Source organism: Coffea arabica, chromosome 1e (assembly GCF_036785885.1).
Source record: "Coffea arabica cultivar ET-39 chromosome 1e, Coffea Arabica ET-39 HiFi, whole genome shotgun sequence".
Lineage (NCBI taxonomy): Eukaryota > Viridiplantae > Streptophyta > Magnoliopsida > Gentianales > Rubiaceae > Coffea > Coffea arabica.
In genome coordinates, this window is record NC_092311.1 from 4,952,745 (window position 1) to 4,973,515 (window position 20,771).

General features: G+C 38.5%; 1 protein-coding gene across 1 annotated transcript; it reads right to left on the reverse strand.

The window, feature by feature from the left end:
- Positions 1-2,357: 2,357 nt before the first annotated feature.
- Positions 2,358-20,269, reverse strand: LOC113688215 (tabersonine 16-hydroxylase 2-like). Its single transcript, XM_072068381.1, has 5 exons — positions 20,062-20,269; positions 19,909-19,965; positions 18,806-18,831; positions 16,557-16,724; positions 2,358-3,091 (listed from the first exon to the last, which is right to left on the reverse strand). The coding sequence occupies exons 1-5, from the start codon at positions 20,267-20,269 to the stop codon at positions 2,450-2,452; spliced, it is 1,101 nt and encodes a 366-aa protein (XP_071924482.1). The 3' UTR covers positions 2,358-2,449.
- Positions 20,270-20,771: the final 502 nt, after the last annotated feature.

A 20,771-nucleotide genomic window follows, 5' to 3' on the forward strand; every position in this document is an offset into this window, starting at 1 on the left:
GTAAATGAATTTTTAATTGGGGTAAGATCTAGTTTTGCACAAGCCAGCTCAAATCCAGATCTAAACCCAAATCCGAAATAGACTAACACATACTTAACTAGTAATTAATGGATCAACCGTAAATGGGTCATATAATGTTTTAAACATTTTTTTCTTTCTAAAGTAGCTTGAAACTAGACTTTTTTTTGTAACATTTTTCATAAATTACATTTAGTGATTAACCAAGATTTGGATTTCATAATAATCTATAGTTTGACTAAAAATTGAGAAGTGGAGCAGCTTCAAATACAAGCAAATTAGACACGGGATGTAGATGAAATTTTTGAAGAAAATAGACTTAGTTGATGTGGTTTTATGGTTTTAGTTCTTAATTGTTGTACACAACATTCTACAATGTTGATTTTGTTATTTCTAAATGGTGCTTGGATTGTATTTGTGCATGTTCTTAACTAACTTTGCAAATCTAATTTTAGCTTTTGATTTTCAAAAAGGTATTTTATTATGTTTTCGACTGATTTTGATAACCCAGTTTCAGATTTTTTAGGTCCAAAAAAAGCTAAAAATTAGAAGGAAATCTTGAGCAGTTTTTAGATTTTGATTGTAGCGTATTTTTTCATGCAGACAGAAATACTCTTCTAATTTTAAACATAATTACTACCTAAAGGCAAGATAAATTTTATTGCTTCACATCTCGCTCCATTCTGCTCCTATTCTTCTCTTACCTCCAGATGTGTATCTGTTCCTCTTTCCTCTTTGTTTTTCTTCTCCAACAGTTGATCTCTATAAGTAAAGTAATTAATTACAAATTATCTGATTAGCACAAAACACTAATTTGGTCATCTGTTTTTTCAAAATAGCTTTTTAAATAGTAAGCAAAAACAAATAAATTATTCTCAAAAATCTGATTTCTGATAATCAATTTTATTAAATCAACTTTTACAAAATCCAGCCTTTCTTCTCTATGTAGGGCCAATCTGAAAGAGAAGAGAATCAAATAGTTCTTGGTTGTGAATTTTGAACTGGTTGTTTGTTGCTCAAGAATTCTTGTTTAGGCAGCTAATAGCACTCATACATTTTTTTTTGGGGCAAATATGAATCTTTATTGATCAAGAAATAAGCGAGTATACAAGAATCTAACAATTCCTTCTTACATAAATCCTATCACTATTATACTGGATGCAATCATACATTTTGTTTTGATCTACAATTTATCGAAACATATTGTTGCGCAGAGTTAAGGTGCGAAATAAAATATGCAAGAAAGAAGCATTTCCAATTAGAGGTACCAATTACAATCTAATTATGTTGATCTTCCCAAACCCGTTCACCAATAACTCATCCAAACTCGATCATTAATTTTCAATGGGTCTAAATGAGTGCCCAATTAAACCCATTTAATTAGTGGGTTGGGAGTTGGCTCTACTCATCCATTTATACCCATTTAAAAATAATTATATATTTAAACTCAACTTTTAGTGAGTGTTAAGAAAATAAATTTAAAATTTTTATGAACCTAATAATAATAAAATCCCATTATTTATTGTCAAACAACACGCAAAAGAAAAAAAAACGTAGAATTTTGAATGACTTATAAATGAAAAATGGGTATAAACGGGTATCCATTTGTATCTATTTATTTAAATAAGTATAAATGGATGGATCTAGTTATACTTATTACCCAATTATAACCCACCCAAATCTGCCTGAATTACACATTTTAACACCTCTATTATTAATATGTCTATTTATTCGCCTGTTTTGCCTCTTTGAGTTTCTTTGTTTGCCCAATCAAAATGTTTCGTGTACTTCATCAAGTTGTTTTAGTTAAGGAATTACTTTGAAAGGTACATCTAACTTTGTCAACAAAACCACAAGGTTAGCCCAGTGGCCGAATGAAAACTTTAGAGTTTTCCTCACTATTAGGATTTGGGGTTCAGATCTTGTGTTTGAGAGTTGGAGGTGGGAGGATACAAAAAAAAAAAAAAACTTCATTGCCAAAAAAATAATGATTGGCTGAAATGGAAAATACGACTTTTCAGCAGAGACAAAATAATGAGTGATATTTTAAAGGATATTACGGTTTCTTCGCTGAACAAATATAATGGATATTATGACAATTGACCCTGTTGTATCTCTTGGTGCAATATAATGAACTAGATGGGATCTGGTTTTGATTCTTTTATGATATCACACAAAATAAATCAAGACTAAAGATATTGCTAATAATTTAGCAAAAGACATGCAGTAGGGCAAATACAGGATTAGAGAGCAATAAACTTTTTTTGGGGGGGTGCTTTTTTATTTTATTTTTATTTAAAATTTTCAGCCAAGATGACCAAACATACATTAAACCTGTATTTGCACCACCAAACTTCATATTCGGATATCATTAAAAATAAGGGCTTGCCGTACGTGGGATAACATGTATATTGGCACAATTTAGGCATCCCTATGGAGTACTATTATCCATGATCAAGCAGGAACGACTGTAAGGAATTGGAATCAAGAGCAGATCATTTTTCCGCCTCATTGTAATGCCAAATTTTGCAGTCATGTCTAATTCTTCTTGTTTCATTTCACCAGGGAGCTTCCAATCAAAATGGAACAATAATTGTGCAAGAGCTAGCTGAATAACTGGTTGAGAAAATGCTATGCCTGGACAAATCCTTCTTCCAGCACCAAATGGGATGTATTCAAAATCATCCCCTTGGAAATCAATTCTAGAATCAAGAAATCGTGAAGGATTGAATTTCTCAGCTTCACTCCAGTATTTGGGATCTCTGCCAATTGCCCGTGCATTAACGAAAAGTCTTGCCTTGGCTGGTATCTGATAACCATTGATTTCACATTGTTCACCACATTCTCTTGGCACTAAGAGTGGAGCGCTTGGATGTAATCTCAAAATCTCCTTAATGATTGCATCCAAGTATTTGAGCTCATGAAGGCGTGATTCATCAACATTTCCTTGGCCATCAAACAAACTTCTCACCTCATCTTGTTCCCTTTTCATTATTTGTGGCTTTCTAATCATTTCTGACATTGCCCATTCCATGGCTGTTGCTGAGGCCTCACTACTGGCAGCGAAAATGTTCTGAAACATAGATAGGAACATATACCAGTGAAGATTACATATTATGAACTGGGGCTTTAATTGGCCTTTGTGAATAGGGGTGGCGAAACAGCAATTCGCCCGCATCAAACTCTTCGTTCGTACTGGCTACAACTGAAGGTCCCTCCACCGCACTGGTAGCTCCGGTCTCCATGGAGCTACCGCAACCACTCACGCAGCCACCACCCTTGCAGCCACCGCCCCAGCCACCATCCCCACAGTCTCTGCAGTTGATTGAAGACATGCCGCCACCCCCCCAAACCCCCCCCCCCTCAGCCACCCTTTGCACCCTCTCCCCCACCCCTTAGCAACACACTGAAAACCTCCTTCCAACCCTCTCATGTCACCTCCTACAAAGATAGCCTTGACAAAACCCTCTGTGACCACATCTCCACTATTCATGAATCCTTCATTTCCTCTTATCATGATGACTGCTCTGATTCAGAAGATGAATCATCAGAAGACTTGGCAATCCCCATCCACAAATCGGATAAACAAAGAATGAGGAAACCATGGAAACATGCTTTGATTGTCAAAGTATTCAAGAAGCACTTGGAGTTCAAATTCTTCGACCAAAAGATCAGAGAGCTGTGGAAACCGTGCAGAAATATGTCTCTTATAGACATTGGAAAAGGTTTCTACATAGCCAAGTTTGATTCTCCCGAAGATTTCCTCAAAGTTGTAAAGGGAGGGCCTTGGTATATTCTTAAGTATTTCGTATCTATTCAACAATGGGTACCAAATTTCAACTCCAAGAATGGTCAACCCTCTACTACAGCAACCTGGGTTCGTCTCCCGGGACTCCCTTTAGAATACTATGATCGGGAAATCCTTGCCAGAGTGGGAAATAAAATTGGGAAGTTAATCTCCATGGATGCACGCACAGCAAACTCGAAAAGGGGGCGCTACGCCAGATTTTGTATAGAAATTGACCTCTCCAAACCTTTCCCCACTTCTCTCAAATTTGGTAGGTATGTCCAAGAATTACAATTTGAGGGCTTATCCTTCTGTTTTGGCTATGGGTACGTGGGCCATGACTCTGGGAAATGTCAAGAATTTGGTCGTCGGTCCGCTTCTTCTTATCAATATGGCTAGCCGACAGGGAAAGCTGACCGTATTTGCTCCGCAACGCCACAGAACCCAGAAGATGCCCACATTCATTGCAGCTCCGCTTCGCCGCAAAACCCAGAAGATGCCCACATTCATGGTAGCTCCTTCGGGCCTTGGATGACCGTTCCTCATAACCACCACCCAAAAACCAAAGGCAAACCCCTTGACCGGCTTCAGCCCAAACCCCCTTCAACAAAAAATTCAAATTCAAACATTTCAAGTCTGTCTGGCACATCTCAACCACCAAAAAAGGTCCAACACCCAAAAATTTCCTCTTCAATGTTACTCTCGAACAAATCGTTGACCGTAGACAATGCATTCAAACCCCTTGCTGACCTAGACCTTGAGCCACCTCCCTCTGGGAACTTCTCCCGAAGTCATCCAATTCTCCCTTTGCATACAACTCAGGAATGGCTTTCCAAAGACAGCTCTCTGGGCTCCCTTCCTTTCACCAATTTGGAAAATCCTAAAAAGATGAACCCAGAAAATACAACTGCACCAACCCGTGACCTTCATGCTCATCACTCAGTCTCTTTGGATTCTCGAATGATGGAGCCTCCTTCCCCCACTATTTCTCAACTCGTGCAGCCTAGTCCTCATACCAGAAATCCTCCATCCCCCCATAAACAACAAAAGCTGTCCCCCCATGTCTCCACCAAGCTCCAGAAACTCCTCCTCAACCCCGCAAATGCATCGATCCAGAACGACATCCCGCCACTCCAGAACTGCCTGCCGGCTGCACCAGACCGGCATGAGCAACCCACTTTCGACTCCACCGGCCACTTCATTGGCTTGGAAGAAGGTGAGCTCCCACAATATTTACAACCCCCTTCTCAAGTATCAGAACCAACTTCCCATAGAGGATTTCAACCGCCTGAGAGACTGCAACATCTTGGGCAACCTCCTAGTCTGGAGCCACCCATCAGGGATGGCAACGACAATGGAGTTCGACCTGGCAGCATTCCTGGGCCTAAGATATCCCACCTACCTGGATCATTGGATCCCGCCAATACCAATGATGGGGCCGGGGAGACCTGTTAGTGTGGCGTTGTCCCACATTGACTTTTGTATAAGGGAACCTTTTCCTTGGTTGCCTATAAATATAGTGGGCCTGTGATGGAGTTAAGTGCACCAAAACCAAGAGAGCATTAGTGGGCTATTTGGGCCTTTGGGTCATTAAGCCTTTTTGTTTAGTTAAATACTTTTGGGCTCTCTTGTGTTTTAGTATTAGGTGTTTTGGGTGTAGGAACACTTTCCTAAGGCATCTTTTGTACTCTCTTCTTCATAGTAAAATACTGCTCCTCCTCCGCCCGTGGACGTAGGTCAATTTGACCGAACCACGTAAATTCTTGTGTTCTTGTTTTACTTATTTCCGCTTTGTTATTTGTCTTTTGGGGTTGCTACAAATCTTTTTGTCAATTTCCTGGGGCCAGACCTAACAAACTGGTATCAGAGCTTCTTCCGAGGCTTTGAATTTTGTGGCAACAATGACAATAACAAAGACTATCGTTGAGAAATTCGACAGGAATGTCAACTTCGGGATGTGGCAGCTCAAGATGGAGGCCATTTTGGTTCAAGACGGAGTTGATCTAGCGATACACAGAATTGAGAAAAAGCCAAAGAGTGTGACAGAAGCAAATTTTGCTGAGATGGATAAGAAGGCGAGATCCAGTATTATCTTAAATCTTTCTGATGAGGTTTTGCGGGAGGTAGCCACTGAAACTTCGGCAAAGGCCATGTGGGACAAACTTAAGGTCTTGTACATGAAGAAGACAGTTGAGAATCGGCTTTATTTAAAGCAAAGTTTGTATATGCTTCGCATGACTGAAGGTACATCTATACTCTCACATCTTGATAAATTTGATTCCATTATTATGGATTTGGAAAACATAGATTCAAAAATTGATGATGAGGATTAGGCCCTGTTACTTTTGTGTTCCCTTCCCTAATCTTTTAAACATTTTCGCGATACTATGATTTATAGAAAGGAAACAATTTCGTATCGGAAAATTAAATCTGCATTAAAATCTAAGGAGCAGATAGACAGGGATATTACTGGAGAATTTAGTGGGGGCCATGCAGAAGGTCTGGTTGTTAGGGGCAGAACTGAGAGAAGAGAATTTGATAAAAGTAGATCTAAATTTAGATCTAAATCCAAACATAGAAATGTGGAGTGCAATTATTGTCATAAAATAGGCACATTAAGGCAGATTGTTTCAAATTGAAAAATAAATTGAAACAAAAGGGAAAACCTGGTGAGAAAAATTTTGAAACTGCCGAAACTGGTGTTGCAGCTGATGAGAATGAAGGAAGTATTTTCTTTGTGACTGATGACAGGACAAGGTCTAAAAATGAATGGATTTTAGATTCGGGGTGCTCTTATCACATGTGTCCCAATAGGGATTTATTTTTCACTTATGAATCTTACAATGGTGGAATTGTTTTGATGGGTAATAATACTGCATGTAATGTTGTTGGTAAGGGTACAATTCGAATTAAAATGCATGATGGTATTGTGAGGACGCTCACTAATGTTAGACATGTTCCTGATTTGAAAAAGAATCTCATCTCTTTGGGCACTCTAGAGGCTCTTGGGTGCAAATACACAGGTGAAAATGACATTATGAAGGTTTCTAAAGGTGCTTTCGTTGTAATGAAAGCTTGCAGGGTTGGTAGTTTATATGTTTTGCAGGGATCTACTGTCACAGGCTCGGTTGCAGTTTCGTCATCATCATCTTTGTCTGATTCTGACATCACTAAATTGTGGCATATGCGTTTGGGACATATGAGCAAGAAAGGCCTGGGCATACTAAGCAAAAGGGGACTTCTTTGCGGTCAGAGTACTGGGTCACTGGAATTCTGTGAACATTGTATCTTTGGGAAGCAAAAAAGAGTTAGCTTCAGTTCTCAAGCAATCCATAAGACGAAATGTACTCTTGATTATATTCATTCAGATTTATGGGGTCCATCTCGTGTTCCGTCTAAGGGTGGTGCCAGGTATATGTTGACTTTCATTGATGATTATTCAAGAAAAGTTTGGATTTATTTTCTTAAACATAAGAATGATGTTTACCTCACTTTCAAGCGATGAAAAGTTTTGATTGAGAAACAGACAGGTAAACAGGTCAAGCGGCTTAGAACAGATAATGGTATGGAATTTTGTGAAAGAGAATTTGATGAATTTTGCAAGAATGAAGGAATTGTTCAGCATCACACTGTCAGGATGACGCCTCAGTAAAATGGTGTGGCCGAACGTATGAACAGAACACTTTTGGAGAGAGCGAGGTGCATGATCTCTAACGCAGGATTGGCCAAGGATTTTTGGGCTGAAGCAATTTCTATGGCCTGTTATATTGTCAACCGTGCTCCTTCTGCTGCTCTTAATTTCAAAACTCCTGAGAAAATTTGGTCAGGTACTCCTGCTGATTATTCTGATTTTAAAATTTTTGGGTGTCCAGCATACATGCATGTAAATGATGGAAAATTGGAACCTCGAGCTAAAAAGTGTATTTTCCTTAGGTATGCTTTTGGGGTGAAAGGATACAGATTATGGTGTCCGGATTCTAAATCTCCAAAATTTATAATCAGTAGAGATGTTACTTTTGATGAATTCTCTATGTTATCTTCCAAGAAAGAGTCTTCTAGTTCTTGTCAAACAGATGATAGCATGCAGAAGCAGGTGGAGCTTGAGATTGGTAGTTCTGGTCCTTCTATTCAACAAGTGCCAGTAGATGCATCTGAATCTACTGATGAAAATAATTCAGAAGAGAAAGAATATTCCATTGCCAGAGATAGACCAAGGAGGGATATTCGACCACCACAAAGATATGCAAATTTGGTTGCATATGCTTTGTCTATCGCACAAGAAACTGATGTAGTTGATGAACCTACTACTTATTCAGATGCGATTTCTTGTGATGATTCTGCTAAGTGGTTGGTTGCGATGAATGAAGAAATTGAGTCTCTCCATCGAAATAAAACTTGGGTTCTTGTGAAGCTGCCTCCAGGTAAGAAAATTGTTGGATGAAAATGGGTCTTCAAGAAGAAAGAAAGTATTCCAGGAGTTGAAGATACAAGGTATAAAACACGATTGGTTGCAAAGGGCTATAGTCAGGTACAAGGTGTTGATTTTAATGAAGTATTTTCACCTGTTGTTAAGCATAGCTCTATTCGTGTTTTGCTTGCTTTAGTTGCCATGTATGATTTGGAGTTGGAGCAACTTGATGTTAAGACAGCTTTTTTACATGGTGAACTTGAAGAAAAAATTTATATGAAACAACCTCAGGGATTTGAAATTGAAGGAAAGGAAGACCATGTTTGTTTGTTAAAAAAATCCTTATATGGATTGAAACAGTCTCCAAGACAGTGGTATAAGAGATTTGACACTTTTATGCTGAGTCATGGTTATTCAAGGAGCATGTATGATAGTTGCATTTACTTCCGGAAGTTAGATGATGGTTCTTTTATTTATTTGCTATTTTATGTTGATGACATGCTTATTGCTGCCAAGAATTTGTCAGATATTCACACTTTGAAGTTGCAGTTAAGTAGTGAATTTAACATGAAACATTTGGGAGTAACTAAGAAAATTCTTGGCATGGAGATCAAAAGAAACCGAGGAGCTGGAAAATTATTCTTGACTCAAGAAAATTATCTTGAGAAGGTTTTGGAGAAGTTTGGCATGAAAGATGCTAAACCTGTGACTACTCCTCTTGCTAGTCATGTTCGACTATCTGCTGCTCAGTCACCACAGTCAGTTGAAGAGGAAGAGTATATGACACGGGTTCCTTATTCCAACGCAGTTGGTAGCATTATGTATGCAATGGTTTGTACTCGTCCAGATATTGCACAAGCGGTCAGTGTAGTTAGCAGGTATATGTCGTGTCCTGGAAAAGCACATTGACAGGCTGTGAAGTGGATTTTCAGATACTTGCAAGGGATTTCAAATTGTAGTTTGGAGTTTGGAAGAAATAATGGCACTTTGATTGGTTTTGTAGACTCTGACTATGCTGGGGATCTTGACAAGAGAAGATCACTTTCAGGTTACGTATTTTACATTGGCGGTTGTGCAGTTAGTTGGAAAGCTACTTTACAACCCGTTGTAGCTTTATCTACTACAGAGGCAGAATATATGGCCATGACTGAGACAATCAAAGAAGTCTTGTGGTTGAAGAGTCTGTTTGGCGAACTTAGTCTGCATCAAGGTGTTACCACTATTTACTGTGATAGTCAAAGTGCCATTCATTTGACTAAAGATCAGATGTATCATGAGAGGACGAAGCACATTGATGTGAAATTTCATTTCATTCGAGATACTATTGCTGAGAGAAAAGTCCTTGTTCAAAAAATCAGTACCAAGGAGAATCCTGCTGACATGTTCACGAAATCTCTTCCAGTTTACAAGTTCAAACAATGCTTGAGTTGGGTTGGTATTCGTTGTTGGTGAGCCCATTGGGGTTTATGTGGAGAAGGTGGAGCAACTGTTGATGTTGGGGACACGCCAAGGTGGAGATTTGTTAGTGTGGCGTTGTCCCACATCGGCTTTTGTATAAGGGAACCTTTCCCTTAGTTGCCTATAAATATAGTGGGCCTGTGATGGAGTTAAGTGCACCAAAACCAAGAGAGCATTAGTGGGTTATTTGGGCCTTTGGGTCATTAAGCCTTTTTGTTTAGTTAAATACTTTTGGGTTCTCTTGTGTTTTAGTATTAGGTGTTTTGGGTGTAGGAACACTTTTCTAAGGCATCTTTTGTACTCTCTTCTTCATAGTAAAATACTGCTCCTCCTCCGCCCGTGGACGTAGGTCAATTTGACCGAACCACGTAAATTCTTGTGTTCTTATTTTACTTATTTCCGCTTTGTTATTTGTCTTTTGGGGTTGCTACAAATCCTTTTGTCAATTTCCTGGGGCCAGACCTAACAAGACCGACAGCCTCTCCAGCTCCCCCAGCATCCCTTATAAATCCTATGGAGGGCAACATGGAAAGAGCCACGTAGCTGGGTTATCTCCTCCAGCCACCAATAGAAGTAATCCTGGAGCGTCTGTCCCCCTACTCGTTGCCTCTAAGACTCTTTGCCATAAAAGAGTCCGTGGTGGTCTTATCGCCACCCAGAGACCTCACAGGATTCAGACTTTTCATCAACTCCTTTTCGAATCCAAAACCAGGATGTCTAGACTTCGAAGTGGAAATACAACCTAGGTACTACAGAAACGAAGAACGCGTCCTTGCGAGCTGCACTCCGAATCTAGCAGAAAGGAGACTCCCTCAGAGCCCTCTATTGCCCCTTCACCCTAGTCTGGAAGAAATGAAGCTCTTAATGTGGAATGTGAGAGATGCGGGTAGCTCCGCATTTTGTGACCATCTCCTTCAACACATTAACACTCACAAACCTGGCATTGTCATGGTAGTGGAAACTAGATTAAGTGGAAGCAGGGTTGTGGAAGTATGTGAAAGCCTTCCGTTCACCAACTTCCGGATTCAAGATGCAAATACCTTCAAGGGTGGACTGTGGCTCCTGTGGAACGAGGCTGAGGTCAATGTCGAGCCTATCTCCAGCACTTTCCAAGTCATCCATGCAATCATTAAGGTATCTCCTAACACCTCTCCCTGGTTGGTTAGTTGCATCTATGCTAGTCCTAGACTTGAGGAACGCTTGCTTCTATGGGAGCACCTTGAAAATCTATCTTCATTAAATAATTTGCCTTGGATGTGTATTGGTGACTTTAATGAACTGCTTTCTCAACAAGATAAAATAGGAGGGAACCCTATTAATAGATCTAGAGCCTCAGCTTTCTGCTTTGTCATTGAAGCATGTAATCTCTTAGATATGGGCTTTGTAGGACCACGATTCACTTGGGTCTGTAAGAAAAATAATTCTTTCATCTATGAAAGATTAGATAGAGCTTTTTGCGACCCTTTTTGGAGGAATCTTTTTCCTGAAACTTCGATTCAGCACCTAGCCCGCACTAGATCTGATCATTGCCCACTCCTAGTCAACCTCTATCCTCAACCACCAGACCTTTCTATAAAGCCGTTCCGTTTGGAAAAATTTTGGCTTTCTCACCCCTCTTTTTCAGAAATCATCAGAAAAAACTGGTCTTCCTCTCCAACCCCTGTTACTGAGTCCATTAAATGCTTCACAGAAGCCATCAGGGTTTGGAGTAGAGCCTCTTTTGAAAACATCTTCCACAAAAAAAGGAAAATCCTCAATAGACTAGTAGGGATCCAAAAATTTCTTCAAAATCACCCATCTGTCTACCTATCCACTTTGGAAAGTTCCCTCACAGCCCAGTTAGAAGACACTTTAAGGATGGAAAAAGACCTCTGGCTTCTTAAGTCTAGAACTGACCATCTCATCTGGGATGACCTGAATGTCAAATTTCTGCATACCACTACCATTGTGCAGAGGAAAACAAATTGAATTCTTGTCATCAGAGATCATGTTGGTAACTGGATCACTGAGGATCCTGCTATCAAATGTCACATCCGCTCCTTTTTCACCAACCTTTTCACCTCTGACTTTGTAGAAGTCAGCCTTCACCCTGAACCTTTTCCTACATCCCCTCTTACCCTCTCGCCTAGTGAAGCCCAGTTTTTTAGTCGTACCCCTTCCAGCCAAGAAATCAAGAAAGCCTGCTTAGATTTCAAGCCCTTCAAGGCTCCTGGACCTGATGGACTCCACGCCTACTTCTACCAAAAATTCTGGACCCTTCTAGAAAATTCTATTGTCCAGTTTATCCAGGATGCCTTCAACCATTTACCTTTTCCTCAAGGTATCAATGATACTTTCATTTGCTTAATCCCCAAAACAGTTTGCCCTGAACTCATTCAAAGTTTTAGGCCTATTAGTCTGTGCAACTCACTTTACAAAATCCTCTCTAAAGTGATTGTAAACAGACTCAGACCTTACCTGACTAAGGTTATCTCCCCTTTTCAAACCAGTTTCCTACTTGGAAAGAGTTGCTCCGATAATGTCAAACTGGTTCAAGAAGCCATTTTCAAGATTAAATCGAAAAAAGGCACTAAGAGTCTTTGTGCTAAGATTGACCTTGAAAAGGCTTTTGACAAACTAGAGTGGCACTTCATTAGGGAAGCCCTGGTTTTCTTTGGCATTCCCGAAACTCTCACTCAAGTTATCCTCCAATGCATTTTCTCTCCTAGACTTGCCGTTCTGCATAATGGTAAGCCTATTGATTGGATCTCCTCTTCACGGGGTATAAGGCAAGGGGATTCCATCTCCCCTTATTTATTTATTATGTGCATGGAATATCTCTCCTTATCTATAAACAAAGCTATCTCTGAAAAAAAATGGAAGCCACTTTCTTTTGGTCCCAACACTCCCCTTTTATCTCACTGCATTTTTGCGGATGACATTACCTTGTTTGCTGAAGCTAACCCAGGATCCATACTTTCCATCCATAACATCCTGGAAGATTTTTTCCTCCGATCTGGTTTATCTATCAATCGTCAGAAATCAAAAATTTTCTTTTCTCCTAATACCCCCCGAATCTTAGACTCTCTATAGTCAATCAGTTTGGCTTTTCTGAATCTCATGAGTTTGGTAAATACCTTGGTTTCCCCATTTCTGGGGATAGGGTTAGCAGAAACCAGCTAAACTTCATTTTAGACAAGGTAAAAAAAAAACTCTCAGGATGGAAGGCAAGCCTCCTCTCTTTTGCTGGAAGGAAAGCCATAATCCAGCAAACAACCGCTGCCATTCCTGTTTACTACTCCCAATGCACCCCTTCCCTGCTTCTCTCTGTAATGACATTGGCAAGGAGCAATGAAATTTCCTTTGGGGCTCTACTTCTCAAAAGAGGAAGCTTCACCTAGTCTCCTGGGACAAATTTACCAAGCCTAAAGACCTGGGAGGATTGGGAGTCAAACAAACTGCCTTAATTAATAAGGCTTCAATGGCTAATTTCTGTTGGCAGCTTCATACAGAAACCACGAAACCTTGGGCACAAATCATCTCCCACAAATACCTACCCAACTTCCATCCCACCCCATTCCTTGATTGGAATCCTGTTAGACATAGAGGCTCGGTAAATTTCAAATGCATTCAACAAGGCCTCCCCTTGTTCAAGGCTGGTAGGTCTAAAGTTATCAAAAGTGGAGCAAATGCATTTGTTTGGCATGATAAATGGCTTGCTTGTGAAGGACCTATTCAATTCCCTTCATGACTGGAATATGGAAGCCTTGTCTATGGCGCTTCCCCAGGATCTATGCCAAAGGATGTCTGCCATCCCACGGCAGAATTACAACCCCACCCCTGATACCATTAGATAGGGACCTTCCCTTAATGGTAGCTTCTCATTCAAATCTGCCTACTCCCTAGCTTTTCTCCAAAAATACCCAGACCCAACCGAGTCAAACCTCTCGTGGATCTGGTCTCTGCACGTCCCACAAAAATTAAACACTTTCTTTAGTTGCTAGCCCAACAGAGAATTCCTACCAAGCAACACCTCTTCGACCGACATATCATCCCTGACACCTCTTGTCCATTCTGTAACCATTGCTCAGAAGATGCTGAACATGTGGTGAGAGGATGTCCCCGAGCCTTAGAGTTCTGGGACAAAATCCAGCTTCCCTTCCTTCACTACCCTTGGAAACCTTTTAACATTTGGCTCCTTCAGAACTGCAAAAATTCCTTCCCCTTCCCCTACGTTTCCATTTCTTGGAACGTCATTCTTGCTTTCTCTTGTTGGGTACTCTGGAACAATAGAAACAAACTTTTGTTCGAACCCATTAGAGCTTGGAAATTCCCTCACATTCAGGCTTTAAATCTTGCTGCTGAATTTGTCGCTATTGGTCCAAGCCACTCTCCCCTTCCCTTACCCAAAATCCAGGTCCTTATTGGATGGACTCCACCACAAAGAGGATGGCTTAAACTGAATTCTGATGGATCCTGCTCACCCAACCCTGGGCTCGGAGGATGCGGGACCCTAATAAGAGACCATCTTGGTACTTGGATTAAAGGGTCGATTCGAAAGCTCGGCCACACCAACAATCTGATTGCAGAATGTTGGGCCATCAGAGATGGACTCGAAATCGCAAGATCATTGAATATCCAATGTTTGATTGTTGAATGCGACTGTGAAGTTGTCCTTAACATGCTAAACACTTCAATTCCTGAAGGTCATGACCTTGCTCCTATCTTAAATGATTGTAGGTACCTTCTCTCTAATTTCCAGCAAGTGCAAGTAAGGCACATCTACAGAGAGGCGAATAGAGGAGCAGATGCACTAGCAAAGTTGGGTGAAAAGCTTTTGTGTCCCTTTTCACTTCTAGATTCCTGTCCTCTCAGCTTAGGATCTATTTTGTCTGATGATTTGAGCGGAGTCTGTTTCCCCAGATACATTGCTAAGTTGTAACCTTTCCTTTTTTTTTTATGCAAGTCTTTCGTACCAAAAAAAAAAAAAAGAATAGGGGTGGCAATCGGGTCCAAATCGGATTGACGGGTCGGGTTGAGATCTGGATATAACAGAAAATTCGCTGACCTGAACTTGACCCGCCAACCCAAAACGGGACAGATTTGAACCCGAAAATTTCGGGTCGACCCGAATGACCCAAAACTTAATATTAATTTATTAATTTACTACTTTAATTTCTAATACAACCAATTTTGCACAAGACTAATTACATAATCAAGTAATAAAAATTTAAATAAATAATCCCAAACCAAATCTAAAATAAATTAAAATACCGTAAAAGTGTTTTATCCCAAACCAAATATAAAATAAATTAAAACAGTATAAAAGTAAAAAATAATATAATATATTATTTGTCCAAATATAATAATTTCAACTTCACACAAGTTAAATAAATTCATTTAGGATTAAGCGATTAATGCCTTTGAGAAAAAAGAATAACTTAGTTTAGTTAGATAAAATAGTTTTTATGTTTATTAAATTATTTTTAATTCGTAAACGGGTTATTGGGTCATATCGGGTCACCCTAAATTCGACTTGCTTTCTTTTCGGGTTCATCGGGTTCAACCCAATTCTGACCCCAATCCGAAAAATCTCAACCTAAACCCATTAATTTCGTGTTAGGTTCGTATCATGTTTTCAGGTCGTGTACCCCTATTTGTAAGCCAGGCTCTAAGAAGTACAAGCTTAGGCCATTAAACTTTTTAATTATTGAGCTCAAAGCTAAGCTTGTTAAAGTTCATAAATCTTAAGCTCGTATTCGGCTCATCTAATTTAAGTGTAAAATACACTTTACCCGATGTACTTTAGTTATTTTTCATATAATCCACCTAGTTTCAAAAGCTATATATAACCTCTTCATAATATAGATTAAAGTGTCAATATGATAAAAATGATCCTCTATAATAGAACCTAAGGAAATGGATTAAAGTGTAGAAATGATCTTCTATAACCTCCTCATAGCATGGATGAAAGTGTCAATATAATCTTGTTTAAAAACTAAAGCTACCAAAGTGACCAAAATATATAAATTTAATATACATGACACTTTAACCCCTTATGATTTTATGTTTTACTACATAACCCTCTTATAATTTAGTGTTTTACCACATAACCCTCTTATAATTTTTAAAATATATACATAACCCGCCTATGGTTAATTAATAATTTTCAACTTCACAAAGGGGTATTTTTGATATTTTAGTTGATTCCATTATGAAATGCAAACTGGTTTTGACACTTTAGTCCAAATTATGAAAGAATTATATATAGTTTTTAAAACCACAAGGGGGTTATGTGTAAAAACATTAAACCACTGGGGGATAAAGTGTATTTTATCCCTAATTTTATGGGTTTTAGGATGAGTTTGGGCTAGTCCAACGTCAATTATTGATTTTTTTTTTCTTGCTTGGAATAAGAGATTTAACCAAGGACTCAAAATCCTCTCACATTCTTTAACTTGTTTAGATTACTTGAAAGATATTTAGATTTGTAATCTACCAATTAATTAAGTGTATAATTAGGTGTATATATATATAATAATTAGTAAATTTCAAACCCCAATATCTCTGGAGTAATCCAAGCAACTTAGAGAATTTGAGAGAATTTGAAATTTTTCGTAAAATCCCTCTATCCAAATACATTGTATTAGTTATTTTGTGCAACACAATGGCATGAGTACTGTATTTTACTTTTGTATAGTCACGTGAAAACAGAATCAAGTCAACAGCCACAAAAAAAAAAACAGCCACAATTAAGAGATTGGATACTAAAGTGGTGTCCATCTAAAAGTAATTGGACTAAAAGTGGACTAGTGGTCAGTGGTCAAACATATATATATATATATATTTTTTAATCCTAGGAAAATATAAAAAATGGAAAGGCAAAGCTTAAAAAATTTCACTTACTTGGATAATTGCTTTGATGTTTGCATCAGTTAGCTGAGGTTCAAAGTCCCCAGATTTCTGAACATTGAGAAGAACATCAACAAGATCCTCGCCTTCTTGACCTTCATCTTTTACCTCTTTGATCTTTCGTTTATGCTCGTTGAGAATATCCTCAAGTATTTCATCAGACTACTTGTGTGCTTTGTCCAACTTAAATTTCAATGGACTCATCGCTTGAAGCAACTTAATAGAAGGATACATATCAGCCAAGTTGAACCCTGTCAACAGATCATTGTGTTCGTCGAGAATTTGTAGAAACCTCTCTCTGTACGTTCGTTTCTTTTTCCAAATGCTGTGCGGCTCGTGATGCCATAAGTGAGAGAGAAAATGCTTCTGCTTATATTGAAAATCGATCCCTGTTGCGAAGAAATCGAGTTCATGAGATCGAAAACCTCATCTTCTCTAACTGTTTTGAAAGTTTGCACGCGTTTTTGGCTAAGAAGTTCCATGTTGCAAATTTTTTGCAATTCTCTCCACTAATCATTATGGGGAGAAGACATGATATCAGTGAAATTATAGGTTATAAGCTTGAATGCAGGATGATGAGAAGGTCTTGAAGCAAATATGATATCATGTGTTTTGACAATCTCTTTGGCCATTTCTGGCGAACTGACAATGATGGCTGAGATTTCGCCAAGCTTTAGGTGTATCAAAGGGCCATATTTTTTGGATAGGTCTCTCATTATATACACCGGGTTTGGGGAGTCAAGAAATTGAAGCATGTTTCCTACAACAGGCAGTGGATTAGGCCTGGGGGGTAGCATCAATCTTGAGGTTTTCTCAGAGGGTCATTTGAGGATTTTGACTGCCATAAAATAGAAAATAAGGAAAGCAGTGAGAAGTAGAATGAAGGCCATTGAGGACTAAAAAGAGAGAAAAGTGCAATCTGAATTGGTTTGCTTAATGAAGTATGTAAGTACTGAATTTATAGATGATGATATGGTAAAATTCACCTTGTTTTTTCAATAATTTCGCAAACATGATAATTAGTCTCCATCTTAGCTCATTTCATTTTATCACGTATTGGCATCTTTAAAAATGACTGGGGTTTTCAATAAGGTGAGTTCAACTAAAAAGAATAAAATATAGTAATGTTTAGGGTAAATTACTTATAATCTTTTGTAATTTTACATTATGCCAGATGACTGCCCTGGGCTTTCAAAATAGCCACATAACCTCTAAGGTTTTATGTAAAATGAAAATTTGACGGAATGCACAATTAATTACGGCATTTATACCAAATGTGCTCTAGACGCACGTGTGATAAAATTTTAATTTTTAAGTAACCCGCTTATAGTTTATATAAATATCCATTTTACTTCTCTGCAATTTTTGTATTTATGCACATAATCCCTCTATACTTTTATACAAGGCAGTTACACTGTCAATTGATTTAGCATATAAAGAAGGACATTATTGAAATTTCAATTGACGACATTCTATAGGTTATGTTTCATCAAATTTTCACTTTATATAAAACCATAGAGGGGTGAAAAGGATATTTTGAAACATTAGGGGAGTCATGTGGCAATAGACTTAATCATAGGGGGTTATATGTAATTTACCCTAATGCTTATCATAACATTATGTATTTTCATGTTGGTGTTTGGAACAATGAAGAATCGACCGTTCACCTAACTAAGCAACCTCGTTTTCATGATTAAGGACCACTAGAAATGTTTATATGTTGTCTAGGAAGCCAAGATCCCAATATCCGAAGAATCTCCTAGATTTTTTTGTTGAACTTCATCAGTAACGGTTCATGATTGCACGAGAAATCATCATTTCTACAATTCTATATGCCATATCTTTTATGATCGCCATTTATGGTTTTTGTTTAAGTAGGGAGAACGGTTGGACCAATGAACCATCTAGTACAACACTACAGCTTCGAGCCCGTTGGTTTCTTCTTTACTTTTTGGAAAGAAACTTCAAGCTAGAAGCATTACGATCTCTGTAACTACAATGACGCCTCCAGTCTAGGGAGGCTGTTGATGTATGTGGTGCACAATAACACAAAGTACAATAGGCTAAGTATAAAAAAGCAAATTGGGGATAGAGATTTTCATATGTAAATTAAACAGAACAAACAGGACAAGGCCCAATATAGCAATGAGTATGGCAAATGAAGTCTCCCCAATAAATGTGCTTGTGCATAATGTCTGGCCATAGGAACTGCAAAAGATGAATAGAGATTATTCTCAACTCACTTTCAGTAACTGTTGGGAAAGGGGTACTGGTGCACGCACACAATATCAGAATTAATCCAGAATAAATTACTTTTTTCCCAAGTACTAGTTAAAATACAAATAAATCAAATCATCACATAATAATACCAGTAGTGATAATAAAATACAGAAAAATAAAAGGCACAGTACACCAAAATTTTTTAAGTGGAAAACCCAAATTGGGAAAAGCCACGGGACCTAGTCCAATAAAAAATCTCCATTATCACAATGATGGGAATACACAGGTCTATCCAAAATATTCGGATGACAATAATATCACTAATATCAACCAAATGAAATTGCTACAAAATCATCCCCAAAAATTGTAACTGTCAAAGAAGTGGATCTGAAAAGGTGCTACCAAACGAAGAGGAAATCCAAAATCTGAATTAGTAGATGAGTAGAGCTTGATGACAGGATCACGTATGTAAAATTTCGTCTCAATCGGAATTTGAATCACCCTCCAGTCAAGAACTTGAAGTTATTTCTCTCTCTTTGTTCTTCAGCTAGAGACAGCAAGAGTAGCGGCTGACCTTTTTCTCACACACAAAAAAGAAAGCTTCTCATGGCTACTACTTATTTTTCCACTTGAAAACCCTCAAGTCTTGTTAGCTTGTGTTTTAGGTTGGCCCACAAATGGGTTGGCCCACACAAGTCTGACAATCTCCCCCTCCAACTCATTTGGGGGGTTCCACCAAAGCTGTTTCTTGTTTGCAAAACAAGAGTTTCTCCTTGGGCAACGTCTTAGTCAACATGTCAGCACCATTATCACTTGTATGTATCTTCTTAAGTGTTAACAATTTGGAATCCAATACTTTCTGAATCCAATGATATCTCACATCAATGTATTTGGATCGAGAGTGAAATATAGAGTTCTTACACAAATGAACAGTGCTCTAATTGTCACAATAAAGGTTGTACTTCTCTTGCTTCATACCCAACTTCTAAAGGAATTTTTGCAACCAAAGAGTCTCTTTGCATGCTTCAGTAGTTGCGATCTACTCTGCCTCTGTACTAGAGAGAGCGATATACTTCTGTAACTTACTTTGCCATGACACTGCTTCTCTTGAAAAATCATCAAATACCCAGATGTGGATTCATATTGTCAAGATCACCTGTTATATCTGCATCGATATACCCATCTAGCATAGTTTTACCATTGTCGAAACACAAACACAATTTGGGAGTTCTCTTGAGATACCTGAGAATCCATTTGACAGCATTCTAATGCTCCTTACCAGGATTAGAGAGATATCGACTGACTACTCCAACTGCATGAACAATATCTGGCATGGTACAAACCATAACATACATTAAACTACCAACGGCCGAAGCATAAGAAACCTTTTTCATGTCTTCTTTATCTTTCTTACTTGTAGGATACTGCTCGATGCACAGTTTGAAGTGACCCGCAAGTAGAGTTGATACTTCCTTGGCCTTGCTCATGTTAAACTTGTTGAGTACTTTCTCAATGTACTTTTCTTGAGACAACTAAAGCTTTCCATTTTGTCTGTCTCATAAGATTTTCATCCCTAGTATTTTTCTAGTCAGATCCAAATCCTTCATTGCAAAGGATTTACTTAACTCCTTTTTCAGCCTGTCAATCTTCATAGTATCACGGTCAACAATCAACATGTCATCAACATACAATAAGAGAATAATAAAATTACCATCTGAAAAATTTTTCACATAAACACAATGATCAGATGTAATCCTGTGGTACTCATAGTCTATCATGAAGGAGTCAAATTTCTTATATTACTGTCTCGGTGCCTGTTTCAACCCATATAAACTCTTCTTGAGACGACATACAAGGTTTTGCTTACCACTTTCTTTGAACCCCTCTGATTGCTCCATATAGATCTTCTCTTCTAAGTCATCATATAGGAAATCTATCTTCACATCAAGTTGCTCGATCTTCAAATTTAAACTGGCTACAATACCTAGA